General features: G+C 42.6%; 1 protein-coding gene across 15 annotated transcripts in view; it reads left to right on the forward strand.

Annotated features, from left to right (window-relative positions):
* Positions 1 to 23,013, forward strand: part of OBSCN (obscurin, cytoskeletal calmodulin and titin-interacting RhoGEF) — a 192,026-nt gene that overhangs the window by 46,437 nt on the left and 122,576 nt on the right. For all 15 annotated transcript variants that reach the window (XM_075044005.1, XM_075044010.1, XM_075044031.1 and 12 more), the window contains 19 exons: positions 887 to 1,162; positions 1,640 to 1,915; positions 2,591 to 2,866; positions 3,656 to 3,931; positions 5,058 to 5,324; positions 5,807 to 6,076; positions 6,321 to 6,584; positions 10,836 to 11,102; positions 11,444 to 11,556; positions 12,275 to 12,428; positions 13,837 to 13,998; positions 14,501 to 14,605; positions 15,246 to 15,512; positions 16,139 to 16,408; positions 17,239 to 17,505; positions 18,354 to 18,620; positions 20,273 to 20,539; positions 21,434 to 21,703; positions 22,470 to 22,736. In XM_075044005.1, coding sequence (XP_074900106.1) covers positions 887 to 1,162; positions 1,640 to 1,915; positions 2,591 to 2,866; positions 3,656 to 3,931; positions 5,058 to 5,324; positions 5,807 to 6,076; positions 6,321 to 6,584; positions 10,836 to 11,102; positions 11,444 to 11,556; positions 12,275 to 12,428; positions 13,837 to 13,998; positions 14,501 to 14,605; positions 15,246 to 15,512; positions 16,139 to 16,408; positions 17,239 to 17,505; positions 18,354 to 18,620; positions 20,273 to 20,539; positions 21,434 to 21,703; positions 22,470 to 22,736 — 4,581 coding nt within the window. The remainder of the gene's footprint in view (positions 1 to 886; positions 1,163 to 1,639; positions 1,916 to 2,590; positions 2,867 to 3,655; positions 3,932 to 5,057; positions 5,325 to 5,806; positions 6,077 to 6,320; positions 6,585 to 10,835; positions 11,103 to 11,443; positions 11,557 to 12,274; positions 12,429 to 13,836; positions 13,999 to 14,500; positions 14,606 to 15,245; positions 15,513 to 16,138; positions 16,409 to 17,238; positions 17,506 to 18,353; positions 18,621 to 20,272; positions 20,540 to 21,433; positions 21,704 to 22,469; positions 22,737 to 23,013) is intronic.

Below are 23,013 nucleotides of genomic sequence, written 5' to 3' on the forward strand. Positions count from 1 at the left end.
CTGGGAATCTGGTGAAGATGCACTGATAGCAAAATGGGAATTCAATAATTGCAGGAGAAATTAAAGGACACAGTAAATCTTCTCAGCACATGTGTTCTCTTGTGAATGCTCCTTTCTTCTATAAAGTATTATGGACAAAACCATTTTATTATGGCCTGTGTCAACAGAAAGGAAATAGTAGAACTGTTCTAAGAGGCAGTAGCTGAGGAAACCAGGTCTTTTCACCATGATATTAGCAAGGACAGGTTTTAATTTTGAAATCCCTCAGTTGGATGTTGATGAATTTAAAGCAAATTGAGGAGTTCATGTATTAGACTGTTTTTTGATTCTGGTGTGGAGCAGTGCAAAGCAAATACCATGGGAGCTGGCTAATTTTCATTCATTAGAGAAACATAGTTCTGGGATGACATATCTTTAGAATATTTGGGAAATAAAAGATACAGACACAGAGTAGGCTCACAGAGTTTGTTTCCAAAGACTAGCTTTGCTCTTGCTGGCAAAGCAAATTGCAGCTTTTGGGTTGTTTGGAGAGTGCAATGCTTGTCCTCTTACAGCAAACAGACTTCTTACAGACTGCATCCACTGGTGTGCTGCTGGATGTTGGGATATGTGAACTTCTTTTCTGAAGATGTTGGAGAATGATAATGATGAATAATGAAAGCAATTTTGGGGCCACATAAGCTGTCTTGGACTACCCAGTAAAGGAGTCCTTCGGTGGCACCTGATGTAATTCAAACGTTAACAATTCAGTTGACATTGTTGGAAGGGAATGGGAATGGGAAATACATTTCAGCACCACAATACAAAGACTGATACGTGCATTTGGGAAGAGGGGTGTGTGTGAAAGATTAGTTTTCTAAATCTGCCCCTGTACTCTTAACTACAGAGGCAGAAGATGCTTTCATCAACAAGGAGAAGGTGCAGAAAGAGGTGAAAGCTGCACTAACACAAAACGCCACGCTGAGCTGCGAGGTGGCCCAGGAGAAGACTGATGTGAAATGGTACAAGGAGGGGAAACTGATCACCTCGAGCAAGAAGTTCAAGGTGGAGTCGGAGGGCAAATCGCGTCGTCTGGTGGTGGGTCAGGTGGAGAAGAAAGATGCTGGGGAGTACACCTGTGAGGCTGCTGGCCAGAAACTGACCTTCAAGATTGTCGTCACAGGTGAGAGAAGATGCTTTGGCCCAGGCTTCTTATTTCTAGAATATTTAGAAAAAAAAATTATTATTATTATATACCTTCTATGTAAAACATTATAAAATCTCTAAGACAGTGGGCTCCATCCTTGAAAATCTTTGAGCTACCCATCTCTGTAGGAACAGGGCCATGAAAAGGAAAGTACTGATTGCACCTCTCCATCACCACGTGATGAAGCAACCAGAACAACTCTGTAACACAGCTGATTCTCAGTGCATTTCAGAGCAGGGTCACAGTGGAGAGCAGTGGGGTGTCTGCCCAATGTCTGCACTCACCAAAACAAAACACAAAAAAACTTACCACAAAAGAGTTTGAGTGTTCTACCAGTAGCTTTAGATGTGTAGTGTCAAGTCAGAGGCTTGGTTTCCAGTGTTATTGTAAGCCATGATAAGGGGATTGGGCAACATCGTATCTTGGAGACGCTCTGAATTTCTCTCTTTTCAGAGCCAGAAGTTGTGTTTACAAACAAGGACAAGGTACAAAAGGAGGTGAAAGCTGCACTAACACAAAACGCCACGCTGAGCTGCGAGGTGGCCCAGGAGAAGACCGACGTGAAATGGTACAAGGAGGGGAAACTGATCACCTCGAGCAAGAAGTTCAAGGTGGAGTCGGAGGGCAAATCGCGTCGTCTGGTGGTGGGTCAGGTGGAGAAGAAAGATGCTGGGGAGTACACCTGCGAGGCTGCTGGCCAGAAACTGACCTTCAAGATCGATGTCACAGGTAAGACATACCTTGTCTGAATTACAGGAGAGGATAATAAAGTAATAACTGGAATAACTATTACGCTATGACTCAGATGCAGTAGTCTGGGCTTTGTTGCAGCCTGTAGATCTCACCTGATTTTCTGTACCTTGTTGCCTGGGTTTGTAGAAATGGGAATGTTTGGCTTTAGCGTGGCACAAAGGCCTATCTCAGTCTGTCTATATAATCATAGTTGCAGATATAATTGTACTAGAAATAATAATCAACATAATATTCAGATCTCTCCCATTCCTCACATCCCAGTGGGTGATTCTCGAGCATTGAACCTCTTGAAAAGGTTCTATGCTGCTATATTTGTGTCCTAGATCTTAAGTAAAAGGAATTTTGGAGCTTTTGGTGATAAGCAGGACAGATGCTCTTTGGGGACATTTGAATTCAATTTTTTTTGCACGGTGGGTTGCAACCATAGGATAGATGTCAAGGACCCTCTTGGTCCTTTCCATTCCTAGGGTCTTACTTTCCTTTTTTTCCACATGGTGATTTGGTCACACGGAAGGGTAGATATCACCCAGTGAAGGCAACCAGTTTTGGCAAATGACAACCTAAATATTTTCCAAACCTGTGCACAGAAATCTGTAAGATTGATCTCACTTTAATGTCTCAATCAATATTTTCTTCCTTTTCTGCACTCAGAGCCAAAACCTGCATTTATAAACCAGGAAAAGGTCCAGAAGGAGGTGAACGCTGTCCTGACAGAAAGTGCCACCCTCAGCTGTGAGGTAGCAGAGGATGCAACTGAAGTGAAATGGTATAAGGATGGAAGACTGCTCATTTCCTCTAGAAAATTCAAAATAGAAACTGCGGGCAAAACCCGGCGCCTGGTTATAGAGCAGCTGGAGAAGAAAGATGCTGGAGAATACATCTGTGAGGCTGCAGGCCAGAAGCTGACTTTCAAGTTGGAACCAACTGGTGAGTACTCATTCTGAGGTGCTAAGCAGCAATCTGTGTGGCTTAGAGGAAAACTGGATATTCCCTGTCCAGCAGCCACGGTGCAGCTGCCATTTCCCCTGGAGCAACATCAATGCACCACATCACACATTATTTTGGCCTTTTTAATTTAGCAGCGTAGAGGTGGGAAATCTGGCTGAAGACTTTTTTTGGCTATGAAAATGCTATATAGTTTTTTGTTTATCCCCGTCGCACACTTCATCTCCCAATCTGTTGCAACGGTGGAGAGTTGAAACTGGGAAGTTTTGAAGAGCAGCAAGAGAGCTATGGAGAAAGGTGACTAAGAAAAACTGGTCTGCTGCAACAAAGTGTTGTACAAGATAGAGAAGAGGCCAAGAGAAGGGTAGTAGAGCAAACAGAAAACAAGCCATAAATTCAGGTTTAGCACATTAATGTTTCTTCTTAATTTGATCTAAAATAATCCTAAAAATGGGAGATGAAAGAATTATATAAGTCATTTTACTTCTAAGAAACAAGCTTTTTGTGGGCAGCGGATAAAATGTATATTTGCATTTCCTTTCCTTTGCTTCTCTTCTAAGCAGAAGCTCTGGGTTGCCTGACAGATCATTTTCTTTCTTCTTGCTCAGCAAAAGATTATACCAGCCACAAATATTCAGCCACATTCCCTAGGTTATCACGGATTATGGATGAGCTTGTGTTGTAAGTCATGAACAGAGAGTAATAGAAAACTGCTGTGTTAAGGATTTGAGCATTAAGTTATTAGTTTTCCTATTTTAATGTCTTTCCTAGAACCAGAGGCTAAATTTGAAAAGAAAGTTGTCCAGAAAGAGCCTCTCATTGTTCAAGAACATGAAAGCTTCACACTGACTACTTCAGTAACACCTGAAACTGCTGTAGTAAAGTGGTTCAAGGATGGAACAGAAATCAAGGCGAGCAAGAAATACGAGATCAAGAGTGAGGAGGCGTCCAGGACGCTGACAGTGAACCTGGCTGAGAGCACAGACACTGCTGTGTACACGTGCCGGACAAAGAACGACAAGCAGGAATTCAAAGTACAAGTGAAAGGTGAGCAGAGAGCAGCGCACAGGTCATGTCCCAACCCAACAGCTATACTTCTCTCATGGTAGGACGGAGGTGAAGTCCAAACTTTCTCTAAAACTGTTCCAACCTCAAGGCTTGGATTGCTGTTGCAGCTGCCCCACCGTGGGCCAGCAAAGTTCTCCTCCTTCCAAATACCCAATTTTTGTCCTTTGCTGGCCATTTGGGGGAGCAAGGAAGCCTACGATGGGTGCTTCTCCTGGTGTCTGCTCCCTACTCTCATCATGCTGTTTGTGTCTCCTCCCAACCCCAGTAGCTGGGGCATGGTGGAGCCTTAGCTCTTCTCCACTCTGCTCACCAGCCTGACAAAGCTGATGAGGATGTGGAGGGATGTTGTGTGAGGAGGAGATTTGTGACTTAGTCACACGGGGAGACGGGACCTCAATTGTGTCCTATTCTGTTCGTGGGATGGTGCACCTGGGATGCTGTTCCCTAGTCAAGGCTGAGGCTATAAATTGACAAGAAGGAAGAAATACAGCTGGTCCACAGATGGAGATGAGACGAGTGATGTCCCACAGCAAAGGCCTGCTCCTTTTTCTTTAAACACTCACAGTGGAGACGTCTGCAGCTGCGTTGCACTCCCTTAACTCCCTTTGGAGTCATTGCAGAGGAGTGGTTGCTAATGGGCCATGATACATCCGATCTCTTGAAATGTCTCCTTTAGGATGAGAGAAATCACACCCTGGATTTCTCTGACTCCCTTGGTTGTGTCTCCAGTGACAGAAGAGACAAAGGTGGCCGGGGCTTATTCATCCATACAGATTCTTACACTTAGTCAGGCAAATCAGGCTCCGATGAAAATACATCACATGGTATCGTCAGGTGAAAGATTAGAAAGAAAGGAAGGCAACACCCAACCATGTTTTAAGACTGTTCTTGCTTTACAGAATGATAGTGCTATTAAAATACCATGTCAAAGGAATCTCCTTAAATTTCCACCTTTCTGGTTTGTTTTTGTCTACCCTGATCCCTAAATATGTTCTGGGGTTAGTTTTTTTTTGTTTGGTTCTTTTAAAGTTGGCCAGAACCAGTTTCTTAGAACCGGTTTCTTATCTTTTCCTTTCTCATAATTTTTCCTTCTTCTGGATCTCAGAAATCCCAGTGAAGTTTGCCAAAAAGCTTGAAGCTGTTAACGCCGAGATTGGAGGCAGCGTCTCTTTGACCTGTGATGTGAGCCACGCCAAAGGGAAGGTGGTGTGGCGCAGGAACGGAGTTGAGATCAAGCCCAGCAGACGTTTCCAGATTGACGAGGAGGGTGTCAAACGAACCCTGACAATAACAGGAATCCGGGCTGAGGATGAGGGAGAGTACTCCTGCGAGTCCAGAGATGACAAGAGCAGCATTACCATCACCCCCAAAGGTAGGTCTCTAATGGTGACAGTGTAGAGGGATCCTTGATTTTGTCCTCAGGCGTTACAGCTCTGCAAAGTTGAGTTTGTTGATGTGTTTGTGCTGTCTCCCGTGTTGACAGCAAAATACAACACTCCACTTGTCTCAGTGTCAGTGAAACCTCTATTCGTGAAGAACATAATGATTTTGTGACCTGTTGAGCTCAGGTCTCTTATTATGTGGGCAAATTGACCTTCATTTTGCATTTGAGGCTGGAATTAACTACCCCAAATCTAAGATGAGATTTTTCCCCCCTCTTTGCCTCTCTTCTGTCATCTTTATACACAAAACTTACTCAGATATGGGAAAAGTGATGACCCATTATTGTGATCACTTATTGGAAGCATCAGTTTTTATTACTTACAGTAAAATCATCGAAGCTTTTGGCTCTTTGAAGGTACTTATGCCATGTCTCAAAGACATGCTCCTAAATGTTTTATCCCTATCCGTCAGCTCCCAGAGTGGTGAAATTCGTTACGACTCTCAACAGTGTGGTCTCTGAGGAAGGAAAAGAGGCTGTGTTCAAGTGCACTGTCTCCCCCAGTGATGCCATGGTCACTTGGCTCAGGAACGGTGTCAAGATTGAAGCCAGCAAGAAGTACGTGATCTCGCAGAAGGACACCAACCACAGCCTCACCATCACTGATCTGACCCTGGAAGATGCAGCTGAAATCTCCGCCAATGCTGAGGGTGTCAAAAGCACAGCCAACCTCAGAGTCCGAGGTAAGAGGCAATAATGCCCCTTTGACGGGCTGTCACTGATGCTGTGACCTATGTTGTTTTATGTATGTGGCCTTCCCTCTGACTGATTATGTTAGCAGCAGGGAAATTCTGCTTTTGCATCATTAAATAGGGATGCCCAGACTGCATTGAGACTGGAGATACATGAGCCACCATTTTAATTTTCTCTGAAAACCTGTTTTCTGGATCCTCTACATTCCGACTAATATTTCTTTTCCTTTGGCAGAGGCCTCAATCTCATTCAAGAAGAAACTGGAGCCCAGAACAGTTGAAGAGAAGGACACAGTGACCTTGGAGGTAGAGCTGACCAAGCCTGCAGAGGTGAAGTGGATGAGGAACAGCATTTTATTGAAGCCCAGTGAAAAAATAGAGATCAAAGCTGAGGGAACAAAGCATACCTTGGTGGTTAAAGACATCACCTTTGCAGACAGGGGCTTCTACTGCTGTGAGAGTCCTGATGACAAGACCCAAGCCAAGATCAATGTGGAAAGTGAGTTGAATGATCTCCAGTTCTATAAATACCCTGGACAGGGTTTGGAGGTGGATTCTGGTTTCTTCCATTATCATAATGGCCACTGCCCCCTCCACCTGCCATGGGGACACAGGGACACATGGGCTTGGCCACCAGTCAAATGACTAGGAGGAGGTGAAATCAAGGGCAGTAAACAGAGAATGGCTGGCTGGTACCTGTTGCCTTCATCTTATCCTACCAGCTTTCAGTCATGCTGTTGACTGTTAAGCTTAACGGATTCTTCTCTTTCCTCTGAGATTTCTCACTCTCTGGTACGCTCTGTTTTTTTCCTTTGTGTGGCTTTTAGCAAACCATTTCCTTTTCAGCCCATCCATTGCCCTAATTCTTTTCCACAAACCATGTCTTTCAGAATGTCTCTTTATATTCAGTTAGGGTTAAAAAAACTACAAGAACAAACTTTTTATCTGAGGGTTCTGCCCTTTCAAGTAAGCTAATGGTGTCTTAGCTGTAGCCCTGTTGTACTTCTGTCCTTTTTCCTACATCCTTTTGTCCTGATTGTTACAGGATAGATGAAGACAGGATTTAAGCACTTAAGGACTATCTAATTTTGCCTGTAAAGCCCCTGCCACCAATTGGTGCTGTGTAAGTCATGAATAATAGGTAAGGAAGGACTTGATAACAGACTTCGAGTACCTAAAAGGCTGTTATAAAGTGGAAGGGAACAATCTGTTCTCCATGTGGAAATAATGACAGGAAATAATGGACTTCAATCACAACAAGAAAGAACCAGCTTATACAATAAAAAAGGGGTTTAATGGTTGGATGACTGAATAGGTTGTCTGGAGAGGTCTTGGAGCCTCCATCATGGGTTTAAGAAAAGGTTAATGGAAGATCTGTCTGGGGTGATGTAAAGAGCTGAGCGTGTCCTAGAGTGCGAGAGAAGGGCTAGGTGATTTTTCTAGGTCTTTCCAGCTTTATAATCTTGTGGTCTTCTGATGGAATCAAAGATAGCAAAAATTGATGACAGACTGCCTCACGCAGAGCAGGGCTTGTCAAATCACCTCCATGCACTGCTAAGACACCTTCATTTTCAAAATCTTCCTGGCTGACAGTTGTCAAAACCCCACTTCTTTAGCATCCCGATACGAGGCAGTTATCGTTTCTATTGGTGGTTGCTCATCTTTTTTTTCCAAACTGAATAGCTCTAGAAGAAAACAGACATTAGCAGTGACTAGCAGCTGGTAGATTAGTTGTGGATTCATGAAGACTCAATCTAGCACATTACTTCCATCTCCTTCTGCAGCTAACAGAGAGAAGACAATACCTCCAGAGAATGTTTAAAGTCTTAGATGCACTGAATAACCTTCTGGAGTGTCTGAGTATTCAAGGAACCATGCGTGACTATGATCCTGATTTAGAGCTAGATTCAGGTTTACTATCTCAGTTAAATTGGATGAACTGGGTCCACAGAAGATAAAGCCACAATGTGTGGGAAGAGTGCAGTGCAGTACTGTTCCAGTTTGCTGGTTCATTCTCTTTCACACATTGCACCCCAAGGCATTTTTTTCAGACTCTGGACTCTTTTTCCTTCCAGCACGATGTTTCAGCAGTTGACTGTAGATTCAATTACACCTGTTTTTAGGCACCGACTGTCATTATAGCCAAGTGGCAAAACCAAAAATGATGGAACAGTGTTTATATAGGAAGTAATTGGGTAGTCCTGATAGCTGTCAACAGTGTTTTGTGCAAGGTGAGTCATGCAAGCATAATTGTGTATCTGTCTCTCGTTTATAAACTTCCTATTCTGATGGAGAAAGAGGATTTTGCTTTGTGCTTCCCAGTCACCCAGCTGCATTCTCATCACTTATGCTTAGTGTCACTGTAAAAAGTAGCTCCTCTGTTGAAGAAATGAGATAGTTTCTTGCAGTGATGGAAACTCAAGGTGATCTGAGAGGGACCGTGATCAAAAAGGGGAATCGGCTCACTGTAGCAGGGAATTCTTTTTGCATATGATCATGCAAGCCTTAGTTATGAGATGCAGCAGGGAAGGGGCCATATATGAGAATCTCACTAGACTAAATGTATTCTGCATCCGAGTCCTCCAGCTGAGACGACACCGAGCTCTCACACTGCTTTACAGCAAAAGCCAGGCTCCAAAAGTAGAAGTCTAAAATTATGCTCCATTTTTTTTGGCATTTAAGCAAATGTCCTCTTTTTAGTGGAATGTGTTAGAGCTTACATTGAGGTCACAAGAAGTTCTTTAAATGCTCACAGTCTGGGGAATTGAGCCACTGCTATTTGGTGCTCAACTTCAGGTTAAGAAGCCTGATTTTAGAGGACCTTTATTTAAAAAAACACAAAGCTGGACTGATACTGTTTGGTTTGAGATTGCTTTCAGAGCAAGGTATATAAGGAATAGCTATGTGAAAATCTGTTGATTTACTCCAGTATAAAAGTTGCTTCATCAAAAGATAAGCATCTGTTCTGATCTTAAGATGCCAGCAGATCCTAGAAAAAACTGAGCTGCTCAAACCAATAATAGATGTGGCTGAATATTTTTATTTGTGACCAGGAGGACATGTTTGTGGAAGACTTAAATAAGTAAGTCATGGGTAAAGTGGTTCTTCCCTTGATACACCTCTAAGCTTTCAGCAGGGAAAAGCATAATTAGGTCAATTAATTATAGCAGAAATTATACTGGGAACATGAGTATGAAATTTCAAATCTCTGGACACAAAATATTGTCTATTAAAATAAATCCTGTAAAAGTTCTACCATTCCCCAACTGTTGCTGCTTTATGACAAGACCTTTGAAAAAGTGAATTTTTTTTTTTTTTTTAATCTTTTTTTCTGTGCTGAGTACAGCACCAGGTGAGGATATATCCAGGAGGCCACTGACTGAGTTCAACATGGCTATGCTATTTAACTAATGTTTTTGCAAGTCCCTTTCACTATCTCCTAGGAATAATTTCACTTTGATCCTCAGTCCGTTCACTGTTTGAGGGGCTGGAGTATCTAATAACCTAGAGGAAAGGTTAGACAGTAGCAGGCACACCGTGTTCAGTTTAGAGAATAAGGCACCCTGGGGTGATAGGGACCAGCTGCAAAATCAATTCAGAAATCAGGGAATGATGCAACTTTTAGTGAGCAAAGTCAGGAGAGCTGGTGTCTTAGTTTGGGAAGCAAAGAACAAGCTCCTGGAGGTGTCTGCACTCCCCTCGTTTGTCTGGTTCAAGACGTGTCCTTGGGGCAAATTTGTGTTTAAGTGATTATGACCTTGGAGAAGACCGCAAGAGAGGAATCAGTGTGGTTTCCTTGAGAGAGGAATTAGACAGGATCCTGCAAAAGATGCATATGTTCATCTGTAAACCTGCTGTGAGGTGTAACAGCAGCAGAGGGAACAGGAAAGGCGTAAGGAGCTGGCATTCCATGGAGTCCGCCACCACCCCCCTCCTGGGGAGAGCAGTACTGTCCTTCTACCCAGTTTCTTAAATCAAATCAAATCATTAAGTTTGGAAAAGACCTCTAAGATCATCAAGTCCAACCATCAACCCACCACCACCATGCTCACTAAACCGTGTCCTGAAGTGCCACATCTATGCGTTTTTTGAACACCTCTAGGGATGGTGACCCCACCACTTCCCTGGACAGCCTGTTCCAATGCCTGACAACCCTTTCAGTAAAGAAATTTTTCCTAAGATCCAATCTAAACAAACTCATAGTCTATTTGTATCACCTCTGTGGGACCTTTGGAGAAATAGTTTGTTCCCTATCGTCCCCTATGTGGCATAGGGGAAGATGCCACCAGGAGATGTTTGAGCACAGAGAGCATGGTCCCAGTGTAAATAACAGTGTTATCTTCTTCTAAAATGTTTCTTTGTGAAGAGTTACTGGTGACCATCTCACCCAGCACAGGGATGCCCCTTCTCCTCTGTGTGCATGGGTGTGTGCAACTTCAAAGCTCATTTCTGGCATAGACAGTGAGTGTGGTGGATCTTGCTAGGAAAAGGGCCAGTTTGCCCTTTTTTTGCAACTTTTGGCTGAATCGTTTGTCCCAGCTGAAAGTATCCCTTTTAAGAATAGCAGCCATGCTAGCAGTATGGTCATGAACAGGTTTTATTTCCCGCAAAGGTGGTTGTTTAATTGGCAGATACCAATTAATTGGTAAGTACTTGCATGAGGAATAGGGAAATAATCTATTTTGGAAGTCCTCAGGCTGTTTCACAGCTGTCGGTGTGAGATCTCCAACATCTCCTTGTTGTTTTTCAGTGAGGCAGATCAAGCTGGTGAAAGGTCTTCAGCCCCTCCAAGTCTCTGAGAAAGGGACTGTCACCTTCGAGGTGGAGGTATCGCATGAGGACGTGGAAGGGATCTGGCAGAAGGATGGCGTTCGGCTGAAGCCTTCACCGAATGTCAGTATTGCTGTCCTGGGCAAGAAACATTCGCTGACTCTCTCTTCGGTGACTCTTGAAGATGCAGGACTCATCTCCTTCAAAGCAGATGGCATTCATTCATCAGGGAGGCTCACTGTGACAGGTACGCAGACCCAAAAGTCTCAGGTCTGGGTTGGTGTGGGACGTGCTTGTCTTCTCCCAACCCACAGAGTGAGATTTTGAGAGAGGAACAAGCTTTCCTTGTAACTGTAAAGGATGTTAAGCACTGGACCATCATCAGTAACGTCTCCTTCTAACGTCAACAGGATTATTGTAACATTGTCTACAGAACAACTCGTGATAATGTGCTCAAAACAATACGATTTTGTTGTCACAAGATTTATTAAGCATGGAAGCTAGGCTCTGCCTGTTCATTATTTCTTGTGCCAGATGGTCCTGGAGACCTAATTCCCCACTAACTGGACTTTCTCCTTTTTTTTGCAGAACTGCCTGTGAAAATCAGCAAACCTTTGGCAGACATCAGTGTAACTCAGAAGGACAAGGTCGCATTCGAGTGTGAGCTGTCCAGGCCCAACGTGGATGTTAAGTGGTTCAAGGTACAGCACTTAACAGATAGTGGTATTTCAGTTTCTGACTTCTCTGGAAGGGAATGAGAGCCCTTAATTTCACTTCCATGGGACATGAGTCTGAGCCTTTGCTATACAGCTTTTAGCATTGCTCTCTTGTCCTTATGTTCATTTACTTCCTCAGTTCATCACTCTCTGTTATTTATTTGCTGGGTGTGTTTATCGGGCTGAAAGTCTGACTTTTCTGTTCTTGCACAGAACGGGAGCGCTGCTGTTGATAGCAATGCAGCCTTGTGCTTTATTTCATGCCTAGCAGTTCTCACCCAGGATTTATAGCCTCATTGGGAACTGTGACTTAAGGTGAAGCCTCAGTTCCCTTTCCACCCCATTTTGGGGATCAGGTCAGGCATTTCACGTACCTTCCTCAGGGCTCAGCTGATACTTCCCTTAAATGGAGATAGCGGCATTTCTTCAAGGTAATGTCTGAAGAAGCTTATTGCCAACCCCGTATAGTGCCTTAAGCCTTCAGATAGGTGTCCAAGACCAACCAGAAATTATGCATGTTCTTCAGCCATTCCTACTTCTTGAAGACTTTGCACTGTGCTTAAGTTTCAGCATATGTTCCAGTAAGCACAGTTCCATTAAGTCCAATGAGACAGGTGAATTGAGCATAGATCTGAATGTTTGTTTTGCTCACTGCAGACATAGAAGAATTGGTGGTGATCTGGTTTGGCCTTTTCCCTTCTAGGATGGGAAGGAGCTCCAGCAAAGTAAAAAAGTGGGGATTATTTCCCAGGGAAATAAGAGAAGCCTCATTATTCACAAGTGTGAATATGAAGACCAGGGAACCTATACATGTGAAGCAGCTGAAGACAAGACATCAGCTACCCTAAAGGTTCATGGTATGTTTGACTGAAATAGCAAATTACATCTACTGTAGTATTTTGGACTACACAGCAAGAAATGCTTCATGGACAGTTCGAGTATTTCGCAATTACTCATTTTGGATAACTTTCTCTTCCTAGCGAGAAAGTGTTGGCAGAGCTGTCCTGTGCTTGCTCTATCCTTAGAGGAGTATTTTTGGAGGAGGTGCTAACTTAGTTTTCCATTTACCATAAGTGATTTCTGGTCTTTGGAATTTGAATGGTGTTTCTAGATTGGCAAGTTAGCAAATACCAGACCGCCTGGCACAAAGCAGGGATTCAGTGGCTGGTGCTGACATGGTTTGGTTTAGCTTCTGCCATTATCACAGGGGTACTCTGCCTGAATAGGGACTGGACAAGCCTTGGTATGATCTCAAGAAGCGCCCTATGTTGTAAATACTAAGAAAAGGGTCGTGATTTCTGACTGCACCTCTCCTTTATGCTCAAGACAGTTTTTCCCTCCGTGTGTTGCACTGTGCAACTGGTCAAGCACTGGTCGTATTTTGTCACGAGGCTCCGAAGCACCAGAGATAAGCTAGTGCTAAAGGCCAGTTACTGAACGGACAGGTCTGCTGTGCCCTGGCAGATGTTATTTTCCAGAGGGACATCTGAAAAGACAGATCAGCTTTTTCTTATTGCTTACTAGATGCTGTCCTCATGTGGCCACTTGGGTTCAGCAATATCTTCATGAACATCTGTCCCGTTCCATTGCTGTGTTGAACTCCCCATTGTCTCCCTGACTTTGGCTGGGATGGGTTGCTATTTGAATGCTAGCTGATTTGCATTTGAACTCTGGTCCTGAAGCTAACCGAAGGTGTATCAAGGCTTTCCCTTTCAAAAAGAAAGGACTGCAGGAGCACAGATATATGGGTCGGTTCTGACATAAATTAGTGCAAAGTTGCAGAGTTAAAGAGGATTATACTGAGTTCAGGGAACTCTGAAGAAAAGGTATCTCCAAGGTAAAACGTGTGGCTGAGCTCCCTGTGGCTGTCGGAGTCCAGACACACAAGCAGGGGAGTAGGAGGAGAGCATGCAGAGAAGCATGTGAATGAGACAGGTTTATAGTGACACAAAAGATTGTAGCCTTGAGTTTAGTTTTCCTTGGCAGATTTTCTTTCATTGATATGTTTGACTTTTAAAACCTGTGTAAAGTTCCAGCAACCATAAAATCCTCTTGCAGTGAGCTCCACTGTAGCTGGTAATTTTACCTGTAGGTTCAAGCATAAAATATATTTACTGTGTTGAAGAGAGAAACTACCCAGGAAGGGAGGCTGGTCTAGAATAAAACAAGTCCCATTTTTTTTCCATGTAATTATGCAGGAGGTAAACACGCAACACTCAATTATGGAGAAACCCCAAATAAATATTTGTCTCTATAATTTCACAGCCCGAGATATCAAGATTGTTAAACCACTGGAAGATGTAGAAGTGAATGAATATGAGAGTGCATCTTTCGTCTGTGAGATTTCGCATGATGAGGTCCAAACCCAATGGTACAAAAATGACAACAAGATGAAGGCTGCTGACAATATTAGAATGCGTCAAGATGGTAGGATGAAAAAGTGGGATCTCATTCTTGAATGGGGGTGGGTTGGAGTATGTGCTGGTATGGGATAATAGGCAGAAGAGTCTGACCTCCAAAATCAAGTTAAGAAGGTTCAGCAGAGAGTTCCCCATTTGTTTTGGGGATGTAACTAGGCTGGGACAGTGCCACGGTGGGAACTTTAACAAGGCAAAGTTGGTGTCATCCCACCATCCCATGCTGCCACCAGTAGGTAGGAATTTGTATCATCTGACATTGGGTGGAATCCTTCGGTTTCAATTAGTTTCTAGATGGTGGGGACCACATTCAGTCAGTCCTTGAAGGAGCTGAGGTTAGGTTATCCTTTGATACAGGGACAGAGACATAGGGGAATGGTCGGTCTTGCTGCTGTGATAGCAGGTGGTGAAGCACCAAAACCAGATGAGCGATGCTCAGCCTGGCAGCGTGCCTTGGAGAGTGAAGCTGTTTGTTCAGGGGAAGTTATGTCTGGTTTTGTGTCTGTTTTCAGGAAGGACCTATTCGCTGACTTACATGTGCGTCCAAGTCGAAGACGCAGCAGAGATCAAATTTGTTGCAGAAAAGGCAGAATCTCATGCCCAGCTTACTGTAAAAGGTAATTATGCTTTTCAAGCCAATACTGCTTAAGCTCTCTCATGTTACAAACCAACTAACTTCCCCCACTTCTAACGTGAAGAAAGTTAAACACCACCTAGAACTTTCAGGGGAAAAAATCCTCCTGCCGACTTACTGCGTGTGAAATATCAGCTTCACTGCTGGGAATTTACTTTTGCTAAATAATACAGTTTATTTTCTCAGAAGGTTGATTTTGTACCCTAAGACATTAAAAGTCATGTTTGAACTTTCAGGGCCAAAAAGCTGTAGTTTGACTTTCTCCTGCATTTTCTTTCTGGTGTATGTTTAAAAAAAGAATACAGCATTTTTTTGTGTTTAACTTAAACAATGTGATAGAGATGGGGAGAAGGAAGACATTTGAATTAACATACTGATGAGGAGCTCAGGAAATCTGAGATGAGTCCCTGGAAGTTCAGCCATCCAAGTGGTAAAATAGGCATAAAAAGTTTTCCTTTCATTAGGTCTTCACTTGCTGTGTGTTAGTTGAGTGCTTAGCATAGCAGGGATTCCTGTCATTGTCCACATAACTGACCGTAAAAGAAATATTGCTAATGAGTTTTTAATATATACCTTTCATGGAAACTGTACTGATTATTCCATCTTTTTTTTACTTCTTTTAGAGCTGCCTGTAAAAATTGTGAAGCCTTTGCGAGATAAAATTGCTCTTGAAAAACATCGGGGTTTCCTGGAGTGCCAGGTGTCTCGTGCCAATGCTAAAGTGAGGTGGTACAAAAAGGACGTTGAAATTCACCCCAGTGACAAATACGAAATGGTGAGCGATGGTGTCTATCGGAAACTCATCATCAATGATGCAGATTATGAAGATGAAGACACGTACACTTGTGACGCCTTTGATGACAAAAGCAGCGCTAATTTTTTTGTTGAAGGTAGTGAACCAATTTTTCCCTTCTAGGATGGATTGGAAGGAGGATTGGCTTTGAAAAAACCCTTGTCATTTACTTTGAAAACACAATACCACTTTAAAACTATTTTAATTCAGTGTTGATTTCTTCTGAAGTCCACTGATATTGCTTCCTTTTAGGATTATAAGGGCAGGAACATCCTAGAAAATGAATACATGGTACATTCTCTTAAGGAAATTCCTGTTCCAGAGTAGTTTAACAGATGTATTGGAGAAAGTTTGTTATTCAGAGAAAAGTTGCTGTAGCTAGATAAAGCCTTTCCTATTATCAATCCCTGCATTTCAATGAACCTTCTTTTCCATTTTATATAGTGCCAAGTGCTTGATATCAGAGTAGGAAGGTGGCTTTAGAAATAGGACTGGGAATCAGGAGATTTGGATTCTCCTGAGGCAGTGTCACAGTCTCACTGTCTGACCTGTGACCAGCAATATATGTTTATTTTTATGCAAAAAAAGGATTTTTTAAAGCCTTTTGAGCCAATAAGTGCAGTATTCAAGCACAGTAAAGATGGCATGAGTGTGCAGGATGCTAACAGAAGAGTTCTTTCATGACTCCTAAATCCCTGCTTTCCCATTCCATCCTTCATCCAGAGCAATCCATTAGTATTGTAAAGGAGTTGTGTGATGAGGATGTGACTGAGCCTGAAGAAGCCAAGTTTGAATGCGAGCTATCCATTCCATCCGTGAAACCCCCCAAATGGTCTCTACGTGGAGAAGTCTTACAGGCTGGCAGAAACATTATAATGCAGCAAGAAGACACCATCCACAGGCTGATAATACTGAAAACTAGTGCTGATATGACAGGCACCGTTCAGTTCTCCATTGGCAAATCAAAATCCACAGCAAACTTGCTTGTCAGAGGTAATGTGATATGTCCTGGTTTGAATTAGATCATGAGAGATTGTCCCTCTCACAGTACCTGGAAAATAATTTTTCAGACACACTTTCTAATGTGCAGGCTCTGCTGCCTGGGGTCTTGGAAATGTATGTGTACCTGGAAGACCCGCTTAGTTCCCAATTACAAGTTGTTGGGCACAACGTTGAATGCACGAAATGACAGCAATGTCTTAGGAAGGGATCTGACTAAATGAGTTTGGTGTGCCTGGTATTCAAGCACAGTATTCAAACCTATTGAGCTAAGACTGGTGGGGTTTTTTTTTGTTTTGTTTGTTTTCTTCTTGACTTTACCAAAGAGGACAAAACAGATGAAATTTGCCAGGAGAGTTTATTTTGTCCCATTTCTGAACTAGACAAGTTTGATAGCTCATTTACTTAATCCGTTTTGTCATTGACTTGATCTGGGACAAAGCTTCAAGGCTTTTTATCTTCTGCTGTCACCATAGTAAATATCTCCAATCACATCCTGAAGTCCTTGTTTTGTCTTTAATTTGCTCTTACTTGCATTGAAAACTTTAATTAGAGAGCAGTTCAGTAAGCACTGAACCAGAACGGGACCATGCATTTGGTAGTTAATGTAAAGTTTTATCTTATAGAAACCAGCATTCCCTATAGATCATGTTGGTTTAGTTTCAAAGCAAGTCAGCTCTGTAACAGAAAACTGTAGCAGCATCCGAGCAATTCACAAAACAGTTGTGAATGACATACATGAAATTAATTGGCATGAAATACAGATTAGACTCTTTCCTTTTCTTCAGATTGATCCTTTCTTCTTTCCCAACCCTGCTTTGCAGATTACCACATACAGATCACCAGGAGGATGGAGGACAAGACAGCTCTGGAGCGCCACTCAGTCATCCTGTCCTGCGACTTCAGGCCTTCTCCAAAGGTTGTGAAGTGGTTCAAGGACCACACACCCATTGAGCCCTCCGAGAAGTACAAAATCAAGCGGGAGCAGCATTCGGCAGAGCTGAAGATATTGAAGGTGAAGCCTGAAGACGCTGGCGTGTACAAGTGCAGGGCTGGAAACGCGGAGACCGAAGCCACGCTGACCGTTGAAGGTACGAGCGGTTTTCGGTGGGGGACTTGCCTGTCGCATGTCTTTATGGTTCAGTATTTCACTCTGGGTTTCTCTTCTTGAGTAGAGGTAGATTCCCACAGTTATCTTCCGCTAATTTTGTATAAATGCAGTATCTTAAGTGAACTGACTTATTATGCACTGTACTGATATTCCATTATACGGAATTCCAGCACTTGCCATGAAGTAGGTAATGCATGTGGACGGGCACCACCTAGGTAAGGCAGAAATTCACGTGTCTTTCTCAAGCCACATTATTTTACATTTCAACGAAGGAACTAGAACTGTGGTAGATCTAGCTAAAAATATCATTTGTGTTAAACTGATTCTGGTGATCTTGGTTGTGGTTTTCATTTCCTGACCGCTGTGTCAGCTTTTATTTCTGCTACATGTTTCTTATTCATAATGATATTCTACCTCATCCTCTGCACTTCCCTGGCAGTGAGTCAGGGACAATTTAGTTATAAAGTGTATGTGTATGTGCAGTGATGAGCACACAGGGATTGGAGCTCTGTGGGGTGTTTAGGCATCGCTGTAATGTTATTACCATTTTAGAAAGACTTACTTACTTTTAAAATAAAAATTTAAAAAAAAAAAAACAAAACATTTTTACGTGTGAAAAGAGAATTGAGGGCTCTGGACAATATAGTTTTTTAATGGACGGGATTTTGTTGGACCAAATGCAAAACCAAGTAAATGAAATGTAATAACCCATGGTGTACAGGAGACCAGACCAAATCATCAAATAAACTCTAACCACTATGAATGTATTTGTGGTAGCAGTCCTGATTTACAATAACAGTGGTGATGGTGCACCTTGGCTTCCTACAGCCCGCAACGTAGAAGTACTCAAACACCTGCAGGACGTGGAGATTGAAGAAGAGAGTTCCGCCGTCTTCTCCTGCGAGCTGTCTCATGACGACGAGGATGTGGAATGGTTCCTCAATGGCACCCTCCTTTACACCAACAATTTCAATGACATCAGGAACGTTGGCAACTGCTACACGCTGACGATGAAGCACGTCAAGCCTGAGGACGCTGGCACAGTGACCATGAAGTCAGACAAGGTGTCAGAGAGCGTGCATCTGAAGGTGATAGGTGGGTCGTGATCACGCACCTTCTGAATGTAAATAAGAGACGCAAAGGAGCTCTTATTTACCACATCGATGCAGTATTCCTGCTCGTAAGCTTCACCTCTCTGGGGCCGAGCAATAAGTGTGCAAGGGCTTTCTTCTTCCAGTGTAAGTTTCTAACTGTAGCTGATGATTTTTCTAAGGAAGACTGTTTTGGTCTCCTGCCAAAAGTTTCCATAGCTATTTAACATCCTGTTACTTGTCATCAGGATAGTCTCAAGAGCCGTTTCCTTTTCTTGTAGGTCTCTTCAGTATTATATAGCCTATAAATTGTTGTTTATAAAGATTTTTGTCTACAAAAAGCTGAGCTTCAGTGTACCTCCAAGGGTAGGGCACACCTTTTAGTACATCAGTTCTGGAGTTGGACTGATTCAGCAAAGAGAAGCAGTTTGCTGCTGTCCTTAATATGCCTTAAAATTTAGTCAAACATCTTAGTTGCTGTGGTTTAACATGTTCCTGTGCATCAGCTAAGCCACAGTAAGTTGCATGAATTATTTTAGGCATGTTAGAAACATGAGGTGAAACTCTCACCAAAATTTCAAAATCACATTTTCTTTAGCATCACACCCATACTTGCATGCTCAGGTAAGTCATAGTGATTTGTTATCCTAAATTAACTCCTTCACGTATCTGGAAACATGAGTGGGAATTGTTTGGAGCCATTCTCTCTGAAACTCAGTCTGACGTCTTCCATATCCTCTTAGAGAATCATCTCCGATTTCCTTTGCATTTTGCCTCCTGCTCATGACTAATTTGTTCTTCCCAGAGTCTGAATTTGACTCCTTTAATCTATCAACTCAGAGAGTCTGAAGGATGTCCTCTTCCTTCTTTCTTTTATATCTGGTCAGAAATTTCTCCTGTATAAATATCTTCAATGTTAAATATATTTTCAATTAGATGAAGGGAATCAATAAAACAAAGAGGCAAAGGGAAAAATGTTCAGGAGAGCGAGGAGAATGTGCAGCACATCTTTTTATTGCTGCCCCCACTGCGTGAATCCTGCTTCATGAGAAGGCAGTGCCAGCTCTTTGGCTTTAGAAGACCTATATCCCAATTACTTCTCTTCACACATTTTTCCTCTAACCACCTGACCCCTTTCCACTTGTAGACTGCTGCAATGAGAAAGGATGTTCCCAGAGAATATTTTCTGCTCCTCCAGGATGCAAACAAGGGCTTCCTTAAATCTAGTCTATCTTACTAAGTAGCTATTCCATAGCTGTCCCTCTGGCTTTCATTTGGGCCCTACATGTCTACTCCAAGCCCCATTCTCTGTGATGGGATCTCCTGTACCTGAGAGATGCTCCAACGCAGAGAAAACCGCAACCGCAACCTCATAGGTGCACAGTCAAAAGAGAGACCACAGTTACAGCACTGATTGCCACTACTTGTCCATGGCAATGTAGGCTGCTCTCTCCTTCCCTGCATCCTCCCATTAATAAATTCTCATTTCCCTAAAACTCATTCCAATCATGAGGTGTGAGACTGCTTTAGGTTCTGCATTGGTATCGACAGCGTTGCCAAGGGTTAACTTAAGCTCTCTTTAAATATTTGGTAGCAACCAAAAATATCTCCACTTAAATATCCTGGTTGTTCTCTGTTTTGCCCATTAATCTTCAGAGAAGCCTGCTGTCTTCATGAAGTCCTTGGATGATGTTTTTGGTGAGGAGCGAGGCGTGATTAAACTGGAATGCGAAGTCTCCAAAGAGAAGGTCAAACCTGTTTGGAAAAAGGATGGTGTGAAGCTCACTTCTAGTAACAAGTATGAGCAGATACAGTCTGGGAAGACCCTGTGCCTCCTTATCCATGACCTTGAAAAGACAGATGCAGGTTTATACACCTGTGATATTGGCACTGATGTTGCCAAGTCAAAGGTCAGCGTTCAGGGTAAGTATTGTAGATGATGGCCAGGCAAGGGGTTCTGCAAATATGGGTGGGCTTGGTCACTTTGTCTCACACCTATATGAAACTCCGTAAGTCTCACACGGTGATGTCTGAACAATCTGTGTTACTCTTTGATGTAAGTATAGCTGGTGTTTTAGTGAAAATCAAGAATGTAGTGACAATGTTTCCTTCCTGAACATCCCTACTGTGCAGAAATCCTTCCAGAAGAGCAAATAATTTCTCAGAAAAAAACCCTAACAACAAAACAAAACAAAAACACTGCAAAAAACCCCAAGCAACTTGTGTTTCACATATTTGAGCTATTAATTCAGAGTCCATCGTGGGAACACAAAAGTAGGACAACATTGCCTATTGAAGAACCCAGCAGTTCAGCCTGTCATCTAATCCTTGTGGCTGTTTGAAGCAAAGAGAATTGTTCATGGCTTTCAAACTCATATTGATGAGACAAATTTTGAATTTGTCTGATTTTGAACACCAGGGTGGGTAGCATGGTAACAAGTTAACAAATACGAACATCCCATTTCTCATACCAGCATGGAGAAAAACCTCACACAACATCCCAGAGGCTTCCTGTCTGACAGCTTTTCTCCCCTCATTGAATCTTGAGTCTTCTCCACTAGGTGAGCTGTTCTTCATGCACTCCTTCCAGAGAAAAGCCAGGAGATTCAAGTGTCCCTTTTCCCATAGCTTTGTGATAATTCTGAGTGGATAATGTCTGAGAAATCCTTCCCATGTCAAATACATCCGTAAGGAATGCAGTGGTGTCCTGTCGATCCAGTAGATAAACTGGTCTATGAGCTAAAAATGTCAATATTACTACTCACGTCAGTCATAAAAGCCTTTTCTCCTTGTATTAACCTACTTTTTGTCTTCCAGAACTGAACATTGGCATCACCAAACGGCTGAAGAACACTGAAATCCAGGAGGGAGAAGATTGCACTTTTGAGTGTATTTTGTCCCATGAAAGCATTGATGACTTCAGCTGGATGCTGAATGGGAGCAAAGTGAAAAGTGGTGGGCGATTTAAAGCCTCTAACATGGGTCGGAAATATACGCTCAATATCAAAAGTGTGATTCCTGATGATTCTGGAGAAGTCGTTTTCACTGCCCGTGGTCTAATCTCCAAGGCTTCTCTAGTTGTAAAAGGTAATGAGATCAGAAAGGTTCTGGAGTTTGATTTCTTGGGTGTCTTTTCATAAGGTTCGTCAGTAAGCCATGAAGGCAAACTCTTGTGATCAAAGTGAATAGCAGCCTTCTCGGTGAGCCTTGAAGCACTGAGGTTTTTCCTTAAAAACAAGTGAAAAGCTGACATTTTTTAATAGATATTTGAGAATTGCAGAATACACTGGGTAGTGTAATTGTACAGAAAATTACTACCCAGACTATGTGCATCTGAGATAATCACCCAAGGTTCCCTAGGTAGTCAGTGGAGAGAAGAAACAGGTAGTTTTCAAACATGGTTCATTATGCACAATTAGACCAATTTTAAGCCAAAAGAAATTGTTCCTTGAAGTCCATTGCCTCTACTTAGCAGATCACTGCTGGCTGCAGCGTGGCCCTGGAGGGAGTGCCTCTGCTAGTTATCTCTATAGCATAGATATCTATATTTAGTGAGATAGATCCCACCCTAAGTGCATGCCTACAGTAGCTTCAGTGATGACAAAATGACATCCCCTGAAATGGATGCCATCAGGACAAGTCCTTAGTTCCTGTAAGCAATCATTAATATTCACTGAGAGCTCATAACTGCATTTAATATGTACTGAAGAGCAAGACTGCTTTTCCCTTCCCTAACATAATATGAATCATTCATTGGGGAACCTGCTGGATATTTGAATTGCAAAAACCCCAGCTGTATAGTGATCATGATTTTTATTCAGAGTTGCCTCTTTTTTCTTTTCCCTCTCTTCAGAAAAACCTACTGAGATTACAAAACAGCTGGAGGATAAAACATCCACAGCGGGGCAGGACATCAGCGTGAGCTGTGAATTGTCGAAACCTGATGTGAGCATCAGGTGGTACAAGGATGGCAAAGCAATCCGAAAAAGCCAGAAATATGACTTGCACCAAGAGGGAACACGGGCCATTCTGATCATCCATGACTCCACAGTCAAAGACAGTGGGGAGTACACCTGTGAGACAGAGGTCTCTAAAACGAAAGCCAGGATCACGGTGCAAGGTCAGTTGAAGCATGCACAGGGGCTGGCATGCACAGAGGTTGGGGTAAATCTCTACAACCTGTGGGAGACATTCTCTTCTATCTCTCTAAACAGGATCAATTTTTAGTTTTCAAAAAATGTCATGGATTAAAAGCTTTTTAAAAAAAAACCTCTGAAAAACCACCTTGTAGATACTGAAGAATCTTATGTCCTATGTAACGAGCCATTCAAAAATGGCAATTTGAAATAGACTTTTTTGAATATAGGTGATCAAAACTATATGCGGTCTGCAAGATG

This window comes from Buteo buteo, chromosome 2, assembly GCF_964188355.1.
Source record: "Buteo buteo chromosome 2, bButBut1.hap1.1, whole genome shotgun sequence".
Lineage (NCBI taxonomy): Eukaryota > Metazoa > Chordata > Aves > Accipitriformes > Accipitridae > Buteo > Buteo buteo.